Genomic DNA, 15,847 nt, shown 5'->3' with positions numbered 1-15,847 from the left:
GCAGGAACGGGCTGCGCGGCCCCCTGGAATGAGACAGAGTCAGGCGACGGGTCCCAGGCCAGCCCCGCCCCAGCCTGCCCCCTCGCCCTCTCACCTACCCGGCAGGTGGCCGGCGAGGGGCGCTGGGGCCGGCACGGGGCCTTCGCGGGTGGTGGTGCTGCGGGGCGTGGAGCCCAGAGAGGCCTCGGCAAAGCTGCTCAGCAAGGCCAGAGCGGCCAGGGTTGGCCACAGGGCAGACTGCGCAGAGAGACAAAGTGGAGCCTCAGGGAAGAAGAGGGTACTCTGGTGGGCTCAGGGTGGTGGGAGCTCAGGAATGGGCTGAGGCAGCAGAGATCAGAAGATGATGGGCTTCTAATTGGATGGGGGAAGCTCAGGAAAGGTTTAGATAGGAGGAAAATGGGTCTGCTGCCTCAGGAAGCCCAGGGGAAAAATCACCTGAGGGCACTGACTTTCCTCCATACTCCTAGTTCCTCCCTGACCACTTCTCTCTTTGCTTCTGACACTTGCCCAGGACAAACCCTGCTCTTCCTCCCCAATCAAGCCACCTTTCCTCATACAGGTAGGAGTCACTGGGAGAACCGCTCACCTGCCGCCTGGGCTGGGGCCAGCAGGGCAGCACAGAGGGGCCTCTAGGTCCAGGCTTCATCTCTGTCAATACCAGGAGCTCCCATCAGCCTAGTTGACCTGTTCCCCCACCCTCCTCTTGAGGCAGCTTGGAACACTGAGAGATGAGTTATCCTTTGAGACCATCTCTCCACTTCAGTTTCTCCAGGTGAGGAGCAAGGGGCTTCGATAGCTGGACTCAACCCAGGAGGAGAAGGAGCTGCATCAGGAGCTGTTCCCGCTCTCAATCCTTACAACTCCACGAGGTTTCCCCCACTTTCCAAATGAGCAAACAAGGCTCAGAGAAGTTCAGCCATTGTCTAAGGTCACTAAGGTCACAAGGCTAGACTCACACAGTGGTGGTAGTGAGGGGGAGGTGACGAGAGAGGAGTGTGTGGAAAGTACTTTCCTGCTCTGTGCTGCAGGACAGATGCTGCCATGAATAGCTGGAGAAGACAGTAGCTGGATCCCCTGAGTCCCAAGGAGAGCTTTCTCTCCGTGTCGTAGAGGAGGGTTAAGGTGCTGGCTGGTTGACCTGAGTTATCAATAGTAGTGAGGCCCAGGCCTTAACCTGTGCTGCCCATCCAGCACTGCTGCACCTTGCTTCTCTGTGATCTTTGTACCCAGAGCCGCCTGAGTTCTCTCTTCTGATCACAGATGTCCTTCAATAGCCAGCAGATGGAGGCTGAAGGGCCCTCATGGGGCCTGGGTCATGGCTACCTATGGCCACCAGGGGGCAGCATCTGCTAAGTCTGTAGACTCAAAGGAGGGGTGGGCTTTTCCCTCCCCTCAGCCAGACTCAGGCATGAGCAACTCCCAGGGTGGCCAGCCTGGCCTCAACATCAGCCTGGTCTCCAAGAGATGAGCCACCTTGAGAGCAGGTCCAGTTCTGTCTCCCTTCCAGCTTCCTGTGGATCTGACAGACTAGCCCTGTTCCTCATGAGCCAGCCTTCCCGAGCCCCATCAGCTTTTGTGAGCCTACACTGGCTGGCAATCCCAAACACCCCTTGGGACCCAAGAGCCTTCAGGAACCCTCACTAGCTGACCTGCTCTTGGGTCCCAGCTGTCACCTGCATCCCCCACCCCCTAGCACATGGAATATCTGCACACTTGTGGGTCAGACCTCTAGGCCTCTGCCAGCAACAGGACCCCCTGAGATAGTGTGGTCTATCTCAGGGCCAGGTGTGCTTGACTAACTGAATAGGGGCCCTGAGGGGCCAGAACAGTGACTGTTCTCATTGATGGAGAGAAAGCCAGGCATGGAAGCCTTCAGGGCCCTCTGCGCTAGGGGGAGCCCAGGAGCAGGTCTTTTGAGAGCAGCTAGGCTCTCTCTCCTGGTGGTCTGGGGCCACTTGGTCCTCCAGCCCTTGCCTCCCCATCCACCAGCCAGATACTTACCATGGGGGGTCCTTCGCCGTGTTCTTTTAAGCACCTTTCCTGGGACCAGTGCTGAACTTTCCCCCGCAGCTCAAAAGGCTCATGCCCAGGGCTGTGCACTTGGCAGTGCCTGTTTTAGCCAAAAGCGTGGCTTTGGCAGCCAGTCTGCGCCCTGTAGGCAGCGGGAACTTCACATTACAGCCGGCCGGCAGGGCTAGTATACACAGTCCGACTAGTGGCAAGAGGGACTGAGGGGGCTGGGAGGGGCGGAGAGCTGCTAAGCAGCCCAGGAGAGGGAGGATGTGAGAACGGAGTAGTGGGGGACTCTCCTGCTCTCCCCCCTCCCTCCTGGAGCTGGGACGAGGGTTGGACCAACAGGTCGGCTTACCGCGGGTGCAGGGCTCTGGGTCTCCGATGCAGCAAAGGCTTGGGGCCGAGGGACCTGCTGCTGGCGGAGCCCGTGGGCCGCGTCTGGGGGCCGGGCCCAACTCCATCCCTCAGCAGCCTCATGCCTGCCGCCGCCGGTGTCAAATTCCAGCCCCAGCGTCACCGGATCCCGGGGTGGGGCCCGGAGCGCCCCCAACCCGCCCCACCTTTCAGGGCTCACCTGGCCGCTCCACCCGACAGGATCCGGTCCCCGCCCCCGTGGCTTGGCTAAGTCCCCCAAGGTGCAGGGGAGGACGCTGGGAAGTGGAGAACGCAGGACACTGGAGAACCCGGGCAGTGGAGAGGCGCGGAAAGTGGGCGTTCAGAGTTTGTAGACACGCGAAGTAGGGAGTTGGGAGGCCGGGCTGGGGGTGGGGGAGGGAGGGGACAGGCCAGTCTCTGCCTTGAGCCACGGGCCCTCTGGTTTGCGTTGTCTCCGGGGGTCCGGCCGGCTACCCCGCAGTGACTTCTCTGCGCTCTGGTCCGCCGCTAGTTTCTTCTCTCAGACGCATCAGACTCGTTGGGTGGGCCAGGAACAGCATTGGGGCTTTCAAGGTCTGCCTCTGCTCTAGCCCTCGCGACTCCCCTCCAGCGCTGCCTGGGGCTTGGAGTAGAGACACTCCTGGGAACCCCACCGCTCACCCACATTGCACTGCAAGGGCAGTGTTTGGAGTGGGTGCACAGGGCTGAAGAAGGGGAGGGTCCCGGAAGAGGAACATTTGTGCTCAGGCTTGAGGTAGGAGCTGGAGGGTAGTATTTCAGAAGCCTAATTATGGCAATTTGGCAGGTGGGGTGGAGGTTGGGTAATATGGATAGAGGTAAAGAAAGGCCAGATGCTGTGTCATACCAGGGAGTCTGGACTTTATCCTAATGACTCTGGGGACCACTAAAAAGTTTCAGTCTGGAGAATGGTGTATCAAACATGCACTTCAATGACTGACTGGCTGCAGTAGGGAGGATGGTTTGGAGGCGAGAGGTGGAGATATGTTGGGAGGCTGCTGGGGAAGCGGAGTCAGAAGCCGAGTGGAAGGGAGAGAGTGGGGCTTTGCTGGCTTTCAGGGCCACAGCTTTTGCTTTTTGAGAACTTAGCTAGTGCCTGACTGGATGGGGTGAGGAGGTAGGGCAGACACCCGCATGTCTCTGGCCTCGGTGACCAAGTGGAGGGGGTGCGTTCTGGCAGCAGAGGCTTCCTGGCAGAGGGGCAGGAGCTCATGAGTTTAGTGTTGGACATGCTGAGTGGGAAGGACATGGGGACTATCCTAGTGGAAAAGTTTAGGATGCATCTGAATTTGTAGCCTGGAGCAAAGTGGAGAGAGCTTGACTGGAGATGGCAATTTGGGAATTGTAAACCAACTGATAATTGGAAGCAGTGGGTGGGATGAAAGTCCTCAGGGAACGTGTGTGGACCAGCTATAGCCTGGCTATGTATCAGAACCACCTGTGGACCTTTTAAAACTACCCACATCTGGGCCCCACCCCAGACCTGAATCAGAATCTTGGTGTGGGCATGTGCAGTGTTCCAAATCTGCACAGGTGATTCTGGTGTATGGCCAGGGCTCAGAACCACAGCTTATGTGAGAGCACGCTCTGTGCACAGGTGGGGATTACAAGCCAGACTGCAGAGAACTGCTGCTGGTGGTGGTGGTGGGGGTCTATCTATAGGCTTGAGGGACCCTTGTGGGACAGAAGTCCAAGCAGTGAGCAGCCCCACTCTCTGCTGCCTCCCACAACTGGCTGACCAGTTGGGGTGGCTTCCCTGGGGCTTTATTAGACATGGCTGCGGCATGAGGGCTATGCCCTGTACAACTTCAGGGGGTGCTGTTCACACAGATTGCCATGTGCACTGGAGTTGTGCATCATAGCAGCCCAGCAGAATCTGAAGGGAGTTTCTGAGTTTGCCTGTCCCTCAGTCAGGGCCTTGCTCTCCCCTTAGCTGAAAAGGCTTCTGCCTGAAGATAAGCTACAGAAGGGGACATGTGGGAAGTTGGTAGTTTTGGGGATAACCAGGACTTGAATGGGGATGGCAGGCAAGAGGCCAGGGGGCCAGCCAGCCCTACTTACTACCAAGGTGTAGACATGTTTGGCCCATCATCAGGCCTGCCTTGGGATGCTGTGGAAGGTGGGGGGATCAGATTCCAGAGTTCTAAGGGGGAAAGATGCGAAGAGACGTCCTTTCTAGTATTTGCCAGAAGGTGTCTAGAGCTGGGTTGTGCCTTCCTGTTCTGTGTGGGGAAGACAGGGGTGAGGGGAGAGGGTGTGCCTGTGTCCTTTCCAGGACTCAGCTAGAGGTGAGAGGAGTGGGTTAGGTCTGTGGGTCTCTCTGCCTTGGTGGCTCAGCCAGGTATCTCCTATGCTTGCAGGAGTCTCTGTCCCTGCAGCACTGGGGCTGTGGTGACCCAGAGGCACTGTCCTAGGAGTACAGGCTTCAATCCTCTGCTCTCTGGTGCCTTTAGCATAGACTCGGGCAGGCCCTGATCCCCCTGGTCTATCTCTCTTAAAGCAAAGAGGGTACAGGGCTGTGTGGGATGGGAGAGGCTCTAGAAGGCCCCTAGATGACTATCCACGTCTTGCAGTTGACATGAGAAATGAAAGGGACCGAGGAATCTGTGGGCTGGCGAGATAGCCCTTGGGTTTGGTACAGCTGCTGAGGCCCCAGTTTCCTGTTTCTTCCAGGAGAGTCAGAGAAAGCAAGAGGAGGTCAGGTTCAGGGAAGAGCTTTATTGCTTCCATGATGGCTGCCCAGGATGGCTGCCACAGCCTGGGTAAGGTCCTTGAGCCTCACTTCCCTCTGGTCCAGCCTAAAGGCAGAACCCAAAGACCTGGCTGCCAAGTTGGTCAGTCCAGGCTTGGGGCACTGTCCTATGGATCAGTAGCAGCTGGGGAAGAGGCCATTCCCATTGGCTGGGCCAGGCATCACCTTCTGAGCTCTGAAGTTCCCTCTGCTCTAGCCAGAGGCTATCTTGTTGGCTTAAAGGATGGCTCCAGGGTTTCCCTGTGGGACAGCTAGGGGCTGGTGCATGGGAATACCCCATTGTCTCCCCAAGAAAGGCCAAACAGTGCCATGAGCTAGAGGGGCCTAGCATGAGATCCTGCCCCTCCCTGTGGCCTTGGAGCTTAGTACAGGCAAGTAATGGCACTCCCACTCTACAGGGAGCCCACTGGTACCACTGCCTGGTGGGCCCTCTAGTGGGCTTCTTTCTGCATGGCAAGTGGACCAAACTTGACATCTCCAAACTTATTTAAAAATAAATTATCCCTACCCCCCTCCCCCAAATTCACAAAATGATAATACACCAAACACCGATTCGAGAAATAATTCTGACAGCAGCCTTGCTGCCTAATGTCCACCTCCTGCATGCTGGGCCTGCTGGGCATGGCCGGTGGCCTCCTGGTTCTCTGGCTTCAAGGACCTAGGCTGAGAGTGAGGCCAAGTGCTGGTCTTTGAGGCTGGCCTCTGAGCAGACACAGCTCTGGCTGCCCCACCAAGGCTTTGCCACCCCTGGGGCCACTTGGCACTGTCCATCTCTGGGTGTGAAGACTCTTGCACCTCTAAGGCAGAGCTAGACCAAGGCCAATGAAGTGGGCAGGTGGTTGGCTGCTGCTTGCTCTTGGTGGCGCCGGGACCTCTTTGTCTACGTGTTGGGCCCACCTCAGATGCCACTGGTCAGGTCAGTGATGACACGTGCTTTCACCAGCTTCCGCAGAAACTCTTTCTCTCGCTGAATATTGTGTGTCCAAGACTGGAAGGAAAGAGATGGAGGAGAGGTCGATTGGGCAGCCCGGGTAAATGCTGAGATACAGCCCCGCTATCATGCACCTTCCCAGGGCCTGGAACCCTCTTCTGACAACTACCCTCCAATGCTCTGTGACTGCGGGAAATCGGGTCTAGAAATGCCACAGCTTTTAACACCTTTTCCCATCTCAAAAAAACTATGCCTCTTGACTTCTTCCAAGTCTTAGGAGATACAACCTTTCCGGCCTTGTTCTCACAGATTTCAACCCCTCCTTGTCCGGCAGCATGTCCACCTAGGTCCTAGGCACCCTGAGGACGGGCAATGTGAGTCATTTAGGTCTGGCTCAGGCCTAGGGGGTGGACCCTGCTGGAAAGAGAGCCGGGTGGGGTGGCTTAGTCATTCTCTGGCCTGATGCAATCCACTGGCCTGGGGACAGCTGATGAAATCCTGCCTCTCAGATCAGAGGGTCCAGGGGGCCTGAGGACAAGAGGTTCATCTGTTAATGTGGAAATTACAGGGAAGACGCTGCCTTCTCTTCGGGGAAGACTGCACCCAGGCTCAGGTTCTTTCCTATCCCCAGTACTCACACCAGGAAGCTTTGATGATTAAGTTTCTCAATGGAAAAGGGTTGCCTGACTGACTGAATGAATGAATGCCAACATCCTTATCATAATTTGTACCTAACTGACTGCTCTGTTACATCTGTCAGCGCTGAGCTGATAGTGACATTAACAGCCTCTGTTTACTGGTGCTAAGAACTTACAGCTCTGTCTGGTCCTTATTCTGGTCCAGTTAACTCTAACCTTCCAAATCTTTTCAATTCTGAAACTTAGGTAAAATTCCCATATTCTTCTTCTCTGAACATTCCCTTCAACTTCTTCTGCTAACCACAAGCCTGGCTGCCGCTAAGGACAACGTCCCCCAGACACTTGCTCAGTGCTACATGTCTTTTGTCCTACATGTCTACACTCCACAGTGCTAGAGGTGGGTAGGTCTTCCTCACTCTTCATTGCTGCGTCTACACAGTTGCTCCTCCACACTCCCTCAAGCCTCCGGCTCCTTTGAGGTTCCTGTCGTAATACTCTGCTGACCGCAAGTTGCCCCTCCTTGTCATTGCTGGGTGATCTGCTTTCCTTCCTTGAAGATTTAAGCATCTGTCTCCCAGTCTCTCTTTGGAGACAGGGACTATTTGGCACAGAGTAGGTGCTCAATACATATGTGTTGAATGAAATTAGGTTTTCCAGGTAAGAAAATGGAGGCTTGGAGGAATGGCAGGGCCAGTATCCAAGCAAACGGAGAAATTCATACAACTCTTTACTTATTCCTCCCCTTCATCACTCCTCAGGAAGAAGTAACCGGTCTGAGAGGTCAGCTTCAAGAGCACCCACTTGGAGTCACTGAGGGGACCAGCAGAGGACTTGATATTTGGTGATATTCATGAATTACTAATTTTTCTAGGTGTGATAATGGTATTACGATAGTAAAAAAACAGTCCTTATCTTTTCAAGAAACGTACTGAAATATTTATGGCTGGAATGATATGCTGAGACTTGTTTCCATATAATCAGTGGAGAGGGAAAGTATGAGAGGAAGAACAGATGAAACAATTGCCGTGTGCTGATGGCTGGGGGAGGCGGGTGACAGCTACATGGGAGCTCATTCTATTATTCTCCATATGTATGAATATGTTTGACAATGTTCATAATAAAAAAGTAAACACAAAGTCTGCCTGGGGTGTAGTCCTCTTGGCCCCGGCAACACCGCCTCTCTGGTGCTCTCTTTTTCCCAATTCCTCCTTCCGTGCAGACAGCACAGGAGCTTCCCAGAGCTCCTGCACTACACTGTCCAGGGGCTAGGGCAGGATTCTGCTAGCCCCGGGTTCCCAGCCTCACCAGGACCTGACTCTGGACGCAGATGTCCGTCCCATTCACAGTCCACACTCTGAGAAGGGCCTGTCTTCTGACAGCTCTTTCTCTGTCTTCGTGCGGCTCCTCTTCTCCCACCCAGTCCTTAAATATTGGTGCTGCCCTAACGATCTGCACTTCTTGCTCTACTGTCGTCCTAGGAAATCTCATCCACGTCCGCCCTGTATCTGAACACGCAGGTGTGCTCACAACTCACAAATCCACATTTTCAGCTCGGATTTCTCTGCTGTGTTCTGCTTTAGGAGTCTTCAGCTCTTGTTTAGACTGCTGGGACAGCCCCTTAACTAGTTTCCATTCTGGCCTTGCACCCCTCTATTTCATGCTGTAGCCACAGTGACCCTACTACATGCTAAGCCACAGCTTAAAAGGCTTCTGCCTCTGTGGCTCCCTCTAGCCTTCAGAGCAAAGTCCAAACTCCTCACCATGGCAGAGAAAGCCTTTCATGATCTCGCTACTGCTTATGTCTATGGTCTCTCACCCTCTTTCACATTAAGTTCATGTCAAAGAAATATGTAAGAGACCAAATATATAAGTGAACAGAAGCCAGGAGGCAGGTAGAAGCTGTGAGAACAGTTTGGAGTGGGTGCTGGTAGGGGACAAAGAAGCAAGAAGAACACCAAGAGCGACAGAGATGGAAAGACTGACGGGGTCATGGTAATAAGCAGGCAGAACTGGAGCCACAGCTGATGGGACGAGACAGCTCTGGAGCTGCCCTGGACCCAGGAGGAGCTTGCCACTCCTGAACCCCATTCTAGCAACAGGAGACCCAGCTGGAATGCTGTTTCTGGTTTTCCAGGAGATTCCCAAGTCTCTCTAGCCCTGAAATAACTTCCAATTACTGGAGGTAGTCTGACTGAAACATAAAAGACTAAAACAGTAAAGATGGTAATGGAAGCTGTGGCTGGGGGCCCCAATGTTCCGGAGAACAGGTAGCGTGAGGAGAGAAGGCTGTCCAGGATGGAGCCCCGGCTAATGCCGATTCTTAAGGGGTGGACTGAAATCAAGGCCACTGAGAAAGAGAATGAGAGTCTGGCACGTGAAATCAGAGGAACACTGGAAATTACTGACCTAGGAGTCCAAGCAGGAGAGAGTTTCAAAGACGAAAGAACAGTCAACATAAAAAGTGTTTCTGAGAGAGATCAGGAAAGATGAGACTTACATGTGTCCACTGGATTAGGCAGCCTTGAGGTAAGTCCCTGGTGACCCTGGTGGGAGTTTGCGTCAGGTGAAGGGGGAAGCCAGGCTGTGAGCGGTGAAGGGCCAAGTGAGAGTGAGGCGTGCAAAGGGGAGGGCCCAGCAGGAGTTGACAGAGGCCCCTCTGTATCGTGTTTTCTCACTGGAGGAGGGGAGGGTGATGGGACTTTTGGGGAGTGTAAGGCTCTGTAACAGTGTGGTGGGGACTGGAAAAGGGCATGGAAAGACTCGTGAGTAGGAATGAGGGCTAGCTGAGATGAAAACCTTGACATTTACAGAACTATGATCTGCACAGATGGGAGATTTCCTCCAACAACCCCTCACCCAGATGCTGGTGTAGAGAAGCTGCTCAACACACTAGCCCAAGATGTCCAGGTTCCAGGCTGGCATCAGTGGAAGGCTAGCAGTAGAAGCAAAGTGAGTTTTAAGTGGGGTCCAGATTTTCCACATGGGCTCTTGCTGTGAGGGGAGAGACGGAGGAGAGGCTGACTGATAGGCTGGGAGAACTGTAATGCTTCTTGAACTTTAAAGTACTTACCCATGTGGATTACCTGGGAAGCAATTCTGGGTGATAAAGAGCTTCAGTGCTTGGCCATGGGGAAGGGTAGAGGAGGTATAAGGAGGATCCTGAGACCAAGAGGCAATATCTGTGGATTATTTAAGGGGACAAGGAAGTCCTCTGGGGGAAAGACGGACTTAAGGTAGAGAGGATGGCTCTGAGCTGGTGCCAGGATGAGCGTATGACGGCTGGGAAAAAGCGAGGAAGAGGCAGGTGCAGGACCAGGGCAGGGAGAAGGCCAAGAAGGGAAAGTTCAGGAAGAAGGCTGTAAAAGGGGATTCTGGGTTTAGGGGAAAGCTGGGGAGAGGGGCACAGAGGACGCTTGGTAGTCAGAGGCCCGCGGGCAGGGATGGACCCTCAGTGTCCTAACTTAGCTGAGAGTAGGGCAGCGCCCTCCTGGGAGCTCTGGGCAGCCAGAGCAGACGCTAGCTCATCCCCTTACCATTTACCTGTGAACCTGTGAACACGGTCTGAGCCTGTCCTCTGTGCTGGAAGTACCCCTTCCCTCAGCCCTGCCCCCTGCCCAGCCCCGAACCTCTCTGATGGCCGCCATGCGCACAGTCTCATAGTAGTGCAGGGGTGCATTGGGTGCGCTCATGTCGTAGCCAAAGCCTGCGACTGCCACCTCATCACAGCCGTGTAGTGCCATGGTCACTGCCACACTGCCAAGGGTCGGGATATTCTGGAGGAGGGGAGGGAGGGGTTGCAGAGTTCAGATGGAGGGCTGATTGAGGCCGAGGCCCTCCACATGCTCCCCAGCGGTTAGCTCCAACCCCTAGGACCAAGCCCTCTGTCCCCACCCTGCTACCCTGTCCTTCCTTCTCCAGGCCCCTCTGACCCAGTTCCCCTCCTCCCTCTCCTGGGGCCCAGCTATCTCACCCCGCGGCCCATGAGACCATTGTTGAAGGGCAGTCCAATGAAGGTGAAGGCAGCTTCCTGGATGAAATACGGGTTGAGAATGCGAATCTCAGGGGGCTCCTTGGGTACTCGAGTGGCCACAGATTTCCAGAAGCCATCTGATGCACTCTGTGGACATAGCAGAAGTGGGTGTGAGCCGGGAACACAGCTTGTGATGGGACTGTGTCAGTGCCAGGGTCCCAAAGTGTGTACAGGCAAATGAGAAACAAGGTGGGGGGCATGAGGTGTGATGCTGGGGAACATGGGGCATGTGGGATAAACGCAGCTGGTAGAGGGAGGACTATGTGTGCTGGGGACATGAAATGTATGACAGAGACGAAGGTATGTGCTGGGAACAGTGAGCATATGGTGGGGCCACAGTGTGTTAACAGAGGATCCAGTGAGATGCATGGTGGGGGCATATGGTGTGGGACACTAGGGGGTGCTGCTGTGGCTTGAGGGGTTTCTTGGGTCAACTGAAGGCCCAATGGTCCAGCTGTCCCCCATCCCATCACGGCTCCTGAGGGGCCCAGGAGGAGCCTGCCCACTCTCTCCTATCTGCTCTGCTGGGCTTGCCTCCTTTCCCCTCTGCTGTCTCTCCTCGCTCTCTCAGTCAACTGTTCTAAAGTGAACCTGAAAAATAAAGACAGAATGTGAGCTACTATGGCAATGTAAAATAACACTAAAATCCCAGTTCTGCCATAGACTAGGGTTGGGTGACTTTGGGCAAGTGATAATCTCTCTGAGCTTCAGTTTCTTTAACTGCAAAATGGGATCATTCTTCCCTCAGAGATCTCATTATCGTACTGGAAAGGCATCCGCTCTGAAATCTGACATCCCAAAGTCTATTCCAGGGCTGTAACTTCTAACTCTCTCCCTTCCTCTAGTCTCCAGCCCTGCTTTTCTGTTCAAGGCCCTGAAACATATCACTTCAACTATTCTGGGCTCCCTCAACTCCCTGCCCCTTGCCCTTCTGTTGCCCCAGCCCAGAAAACCCTGAACTTGGGATCAACCCATTCGTCCATCTTTACCACCCCTAAAACTAGGCTCCTGAGTGCTGCTGGAGAAAATCACAAATTGGCCCTGCAGTCTGGAGGCAGTACCAAACTGTGGACTCTAATCTGTTATTTCTAGGGAGTTTGTTATTTGCTTAGAAAACCTAAAAGAATCAACTAAACTTAGAATGGATAAAACAATTTAGTAGTAGGATCTGTACTCCAATAGGAAAGTCATCAGATATAATACAAAAGAGATTCCATTTGCAATCCTAACAAAAAATAATTAAATACTGATCAAGAAACTTAAATATGTGGGTCCTATAGGGAAAAAAAAAAGCTGTAATCCTTTATCAAGAGATCTAAAAAATTACTTAAAAAATAGGAGAGACAAACTATATCTTGGATAAGAAGGCTGAGTACTAACATAAAGCCAGTTCTCCACAGATTAATGTAGGTTTAGCATTATTTTAAGAAAAATCCCAGTAGGATTTTTTTTTTAACTTACCAAAAGGATTCTAAAAACTCATCCAAATATTTAAGAGGTAAAAATAGCCCCTATGATTTAAAAATTAGATATTAGAGTATATTATGAATTTGAAATTATGAAAACATTGATGGACATATATCAACGCAAAGATCACTGAAAGAAGACAGCCCAGAAACGAGTCGATCCATATATACACACACACTTAGGTTATGATAAAGGAAGCTTCACCATCAGTGGGAACAAGATGATTTTCTTAGCAAGCGATACTTCAAAATTTGCTATTTAGGAAAAAAAAGGTCCACGTATTGCCTCTCCTCACACTATACACAAAACAACTAAATGCTAAAAAAGTAAAATTAAAAGAAAATTTAGATCTTTTATCATCAAACTTCCTAAACATTAATGCAATGTTAGAAATAATAAAGAAAAAGATAAACAGATTTAGACTTTGTAAACATTTTTAGTGCTTTGGTACATCAAAAATATAAACAAAATTAAGAGAGAAACAAAAAAGTGGGAAAATTTTGTCACAAATAATAAAAAATACCTATTTAAAAAATTCATGGAAAATCAATGAGACCCCATAAAAATGGGAAGAGAGTATGAAATAAGGCTGGTAAGCATGAAAAACTCGATACTGACAAAAATGCAAATTAAAATAACCAGATACTATTTTTTACCCTCTAAAATGTATCTGTGACACTGTGTATATGTGCATCAACGTATATAGTGCTTGTGGTAGTATGCTGAGGTAGAACTCTCCTATACTTTAGGAGTAAAATTTGGTTTGGCCTTTCTAAAAAGCAATCTGAATATGAATCTAAAGGCTCAAAACTGTTTATACTCGATGACTGCAACATTTCTCTATACCTGATGACTGCAACATTTCTCTCCTAAAAGTAATCAGAATAGTGAAGACCTTTGTGAAAAGCTGTTTCTTGCAATGTTACTTATAAAAGTGAAGCACCAGAAAGAAAATCCAAGTTTACAATAGAGGTTTGGCTAAATGATACATCTCTATAACTGAATGTTCCAGACATCAAAATTGTTTTCTAAGAATTGTGTCATAGGGATGTACATAATGTATTTAACCAATCCACTGTTGGTGGACATCCAAATTGTTTCTCGTTGCTCCAGATCTGCTCCAGCCACCTCCTGTGTTCCTGATCCTCTAATGTCCTCAGATAAACCAGAAACCTCGGAATGGACTTTAGATTCTTCATCTCTCCAGCCCATCCTGTCCTACTGGTCATCTAACTCTTCTGATTCTATCTTCTTAGAATCCCACAGACTGACCCCTTCCTCCCAAACCCACTGCTGCCAGTGGAAGTCCGGGTCTCATCATCTTTCATTTGGACTCTCCTAATGACTGGCCATTTACAGTGTCCGTCTGGTTGACTGATCAGAGCCCAGGACCCTGTAGAGTGACTGGAACATAAATGGTACACAATAAATGTTAAATTCTATTCATTTATTCAACAAACATGTACTAAGTTCTTAGAATGAGCTGCCCCTGCCTCCCAAACCACTTCCCCCTCTGCCAGAATGATCTTTCTATGTACAAAGCAGATCACATTATCACTGCCCACAGGAGATCTGAGCTTTTTAGCCAGAAGCCCTGCCTGCTGCTCCAGTTTCCATTTCAGCTCATCTGAAGTCCTCGCCTGCCAACTCACGCCACCACGCTTTTGCTGATGCTGCTCCTTCTGTCTCTAATGGCCTTTCCACCTCTATCCCCCGATCCAGCCTACTTGTTTTTTAAGACTCAGCATATCCTTCCTCCTCGTGTCTTTCCTGACCCTCTTCCTCCCAAGGCAGAAGTGACCTCTAACCTTTGGGAGGGGGCAGAATATAGAGTTAAGATCTGCTATGGTTTGAATGTATCCTCCCACACCCCCAATTCATGAACACATAATGTCCAATGTGATGGTATGGGGAGGCAGAGCCTTTGGGAAGTGATAAGTTCATGAGAGTGGAACCTTCATGAATGAGATTAATGCCCTTATAAAAGAGGCCCCAGAGAGAGATCTCTTGCCCTTCTGTCAAGTGAAGACACACTGAAAAAGAAGGGCATCTATGAACCAGGACACCAAACACCAGGTCTACCAGTGCCACAATCCTGGACTTCCCAGCCTCTAGAACTGTGAGAAATAAACTTCTGTTGTTTATAAGCCATCCAATCTGTGGTATTTTGTTATAGCAACCCAAACGGATTGGGTTCAACTTCATCTCTGGTCATTTGCTGTGTGGAGAGCCTGGGCAAGGCACTCGCCATTTCCTTGTGGATAAACCATGATACTAACAATTTATATTAAGAGCCGTTGTGAGAATTAGATAATTCAGGTTGAGTGCCCAGCTCACGATCACCTGATCAGCTACTATCATCATCACTAGTCGTGTGCTGTGACCCTCTACCTCGTAGGGCTGGAGCCCAGTACGGCACCTGGCAGCGAGTGTTAATGGAGAAGCCCAACCAAGGCTCCTCCACTGCCCTCACCAGCAGCAAAGCGCTCCCCACTGTTCAGTACCTCTTCGGGCTGATCTCCCTCTGCCTTCAATGGCTTGTCTCTGCTCCAGCCATGCCTGCCTTGTGTCTCCCCACCTCTGTGGCAACATCTCTTTCTCTAGCAGATTCTATCTGTCCTACCAGGGTCAGTTGGAAGGACAGGCCCTTGGGGCCACCTTCTCTGTCTCAGCCCCAGTGAGACCAAGCACAGACCTTAATCCACCTTCCTCCTGTTGTCTCCCTTTCTGCATCCAGGAGGCACGTGTGCAAGGGAGGTAAAGGTAGGGATTACAAGACCCAGTAGGAAAGGAAAGGGTAGAGAAATGGCCAAGATCATGTACCGAACTAGGGAGGAGCCCCTCCTGGGAAGGCCAGATGTGGACCGAAAGGAATGGCAGGTGCCAGTCTGTGCCAGACAAAGCAAGCACAGCCCCTGCCCGTTCTCCAGGGCTGGCAGGCCCCGACATTTCCCCACCGGGGATTGCTGCCCATGACTGCCCCACATGTACCTAAAGAGGAGAAAGCACAGGGGCTGCTTGGGAGGGGCAGAGAGAGCCAGGAAGGTGCACAGCTGGGGGTTCCAGGTTAGTTTTTATAAATATTACTTTATTTACATCTCTTCGCCTTTCACCCACTTCACAGGCATGGACCCAAAATGAAGCAACATGTTCAAGGTCATGCAAGTGGCTGTGCCAAGATTCAAACACAAGTGTCATGACTCAAGGATGGGTTTCTGCCACACTACTTATTACCATCACTGTAGTTCCCACTGCAGGAAGACTGGGGTCAAGGATGAATGAGAGCTCCCTTCTGCCCTCCGAGAGCTCTAAGGTGAGTTAGGGTCCTGCATCTCATTTCACAGAGGGACTGAGACTCAGAGAGGCAAGAAGACTTGCTCACGGTGCACACATAGCTAGAAGAATCTGCGCTGGATCCAACTTCAGAACCTGGTTATGTCTGTGATATGAGAGATGCCCTCTCTGAAACCACGTCTCGGCTTTTCCCATGTGCTAAAAGTCCCATATGTAACCACCATGTGAAACGGTAGGAAGTCAGCTCATTATTTCAAATGCTCTTTGAGAGTCTGACAAAAGCTTCAATAGGGAAGGTAAAGAGCTTCTGCCTGTCTTCCCAGCTTTAC

At 51.4% G+C, this 15,847-nt stretch overlaps 1 protein-coding gene across 8 annotated transcripts in view; it reads right to left on the bottom strand.

Moving 5' to 3' along the window:
- Positions 1 to 5,104: 5,104 nt before the first annotated feature.
- The window catches only part of ST3GAL3 (ST3 beta-galactoside alpha-2,3-sialyltransferase 3), a 153,007-nt gene continuing 142,264 nt past the window's right edge, over positions 5,105 to 15,847 (bottom strand). For 4 of the 8 annotated variants that reach the window (XM_006911397.3, XM_015588964.2, XM_015588963.2 and 1 more), the window contains 3 exons: positions 10,698 to 10,844; positions 10,354 to 10,500; positions 5,105 to 6,146 (listed from right to left, as the gene is read on the bottom strand). In XM_006911397.3, the coding sequence (XP_006911459.1) occupies positions 6,057 to 6,146; positions 10,354 to 10,500; positions 10,698 to 10,844 (384 nt within the window). In that variant the 3' untranslated portion in view covers positions 5,105 to 6,056. The remainder of the gene's footprint in view (positions 6,147 to 10,353; positions 10,501 to 10,697; positions 10,845 to 15,847) is intronic. The other 4 variants (XM_015588969.2, XM_015588967.2, XM_015588968.2 and 1 more) reach the window with 1 other exon arrangement.

The sequence above is a fragment of the Pteropus alecto genome, unplaced genomic scaffold (genome assembly GCF_000325575.1).
Source record: "Pteropus alecto unplaced genomic scaffold, ASM32557v1 scaffold484, whole genome shotgun sequence".
NCBI lineage: Eukaryota > Metazoa > Chordata > Mammalia > Chiroptera > Pteropodidae > Pteropus > Pteropus alecto.
Note: the sequence above shows the minus strand (reverse complement) of the source record. Positions and strands in the feature narration are given on the sequence as shown.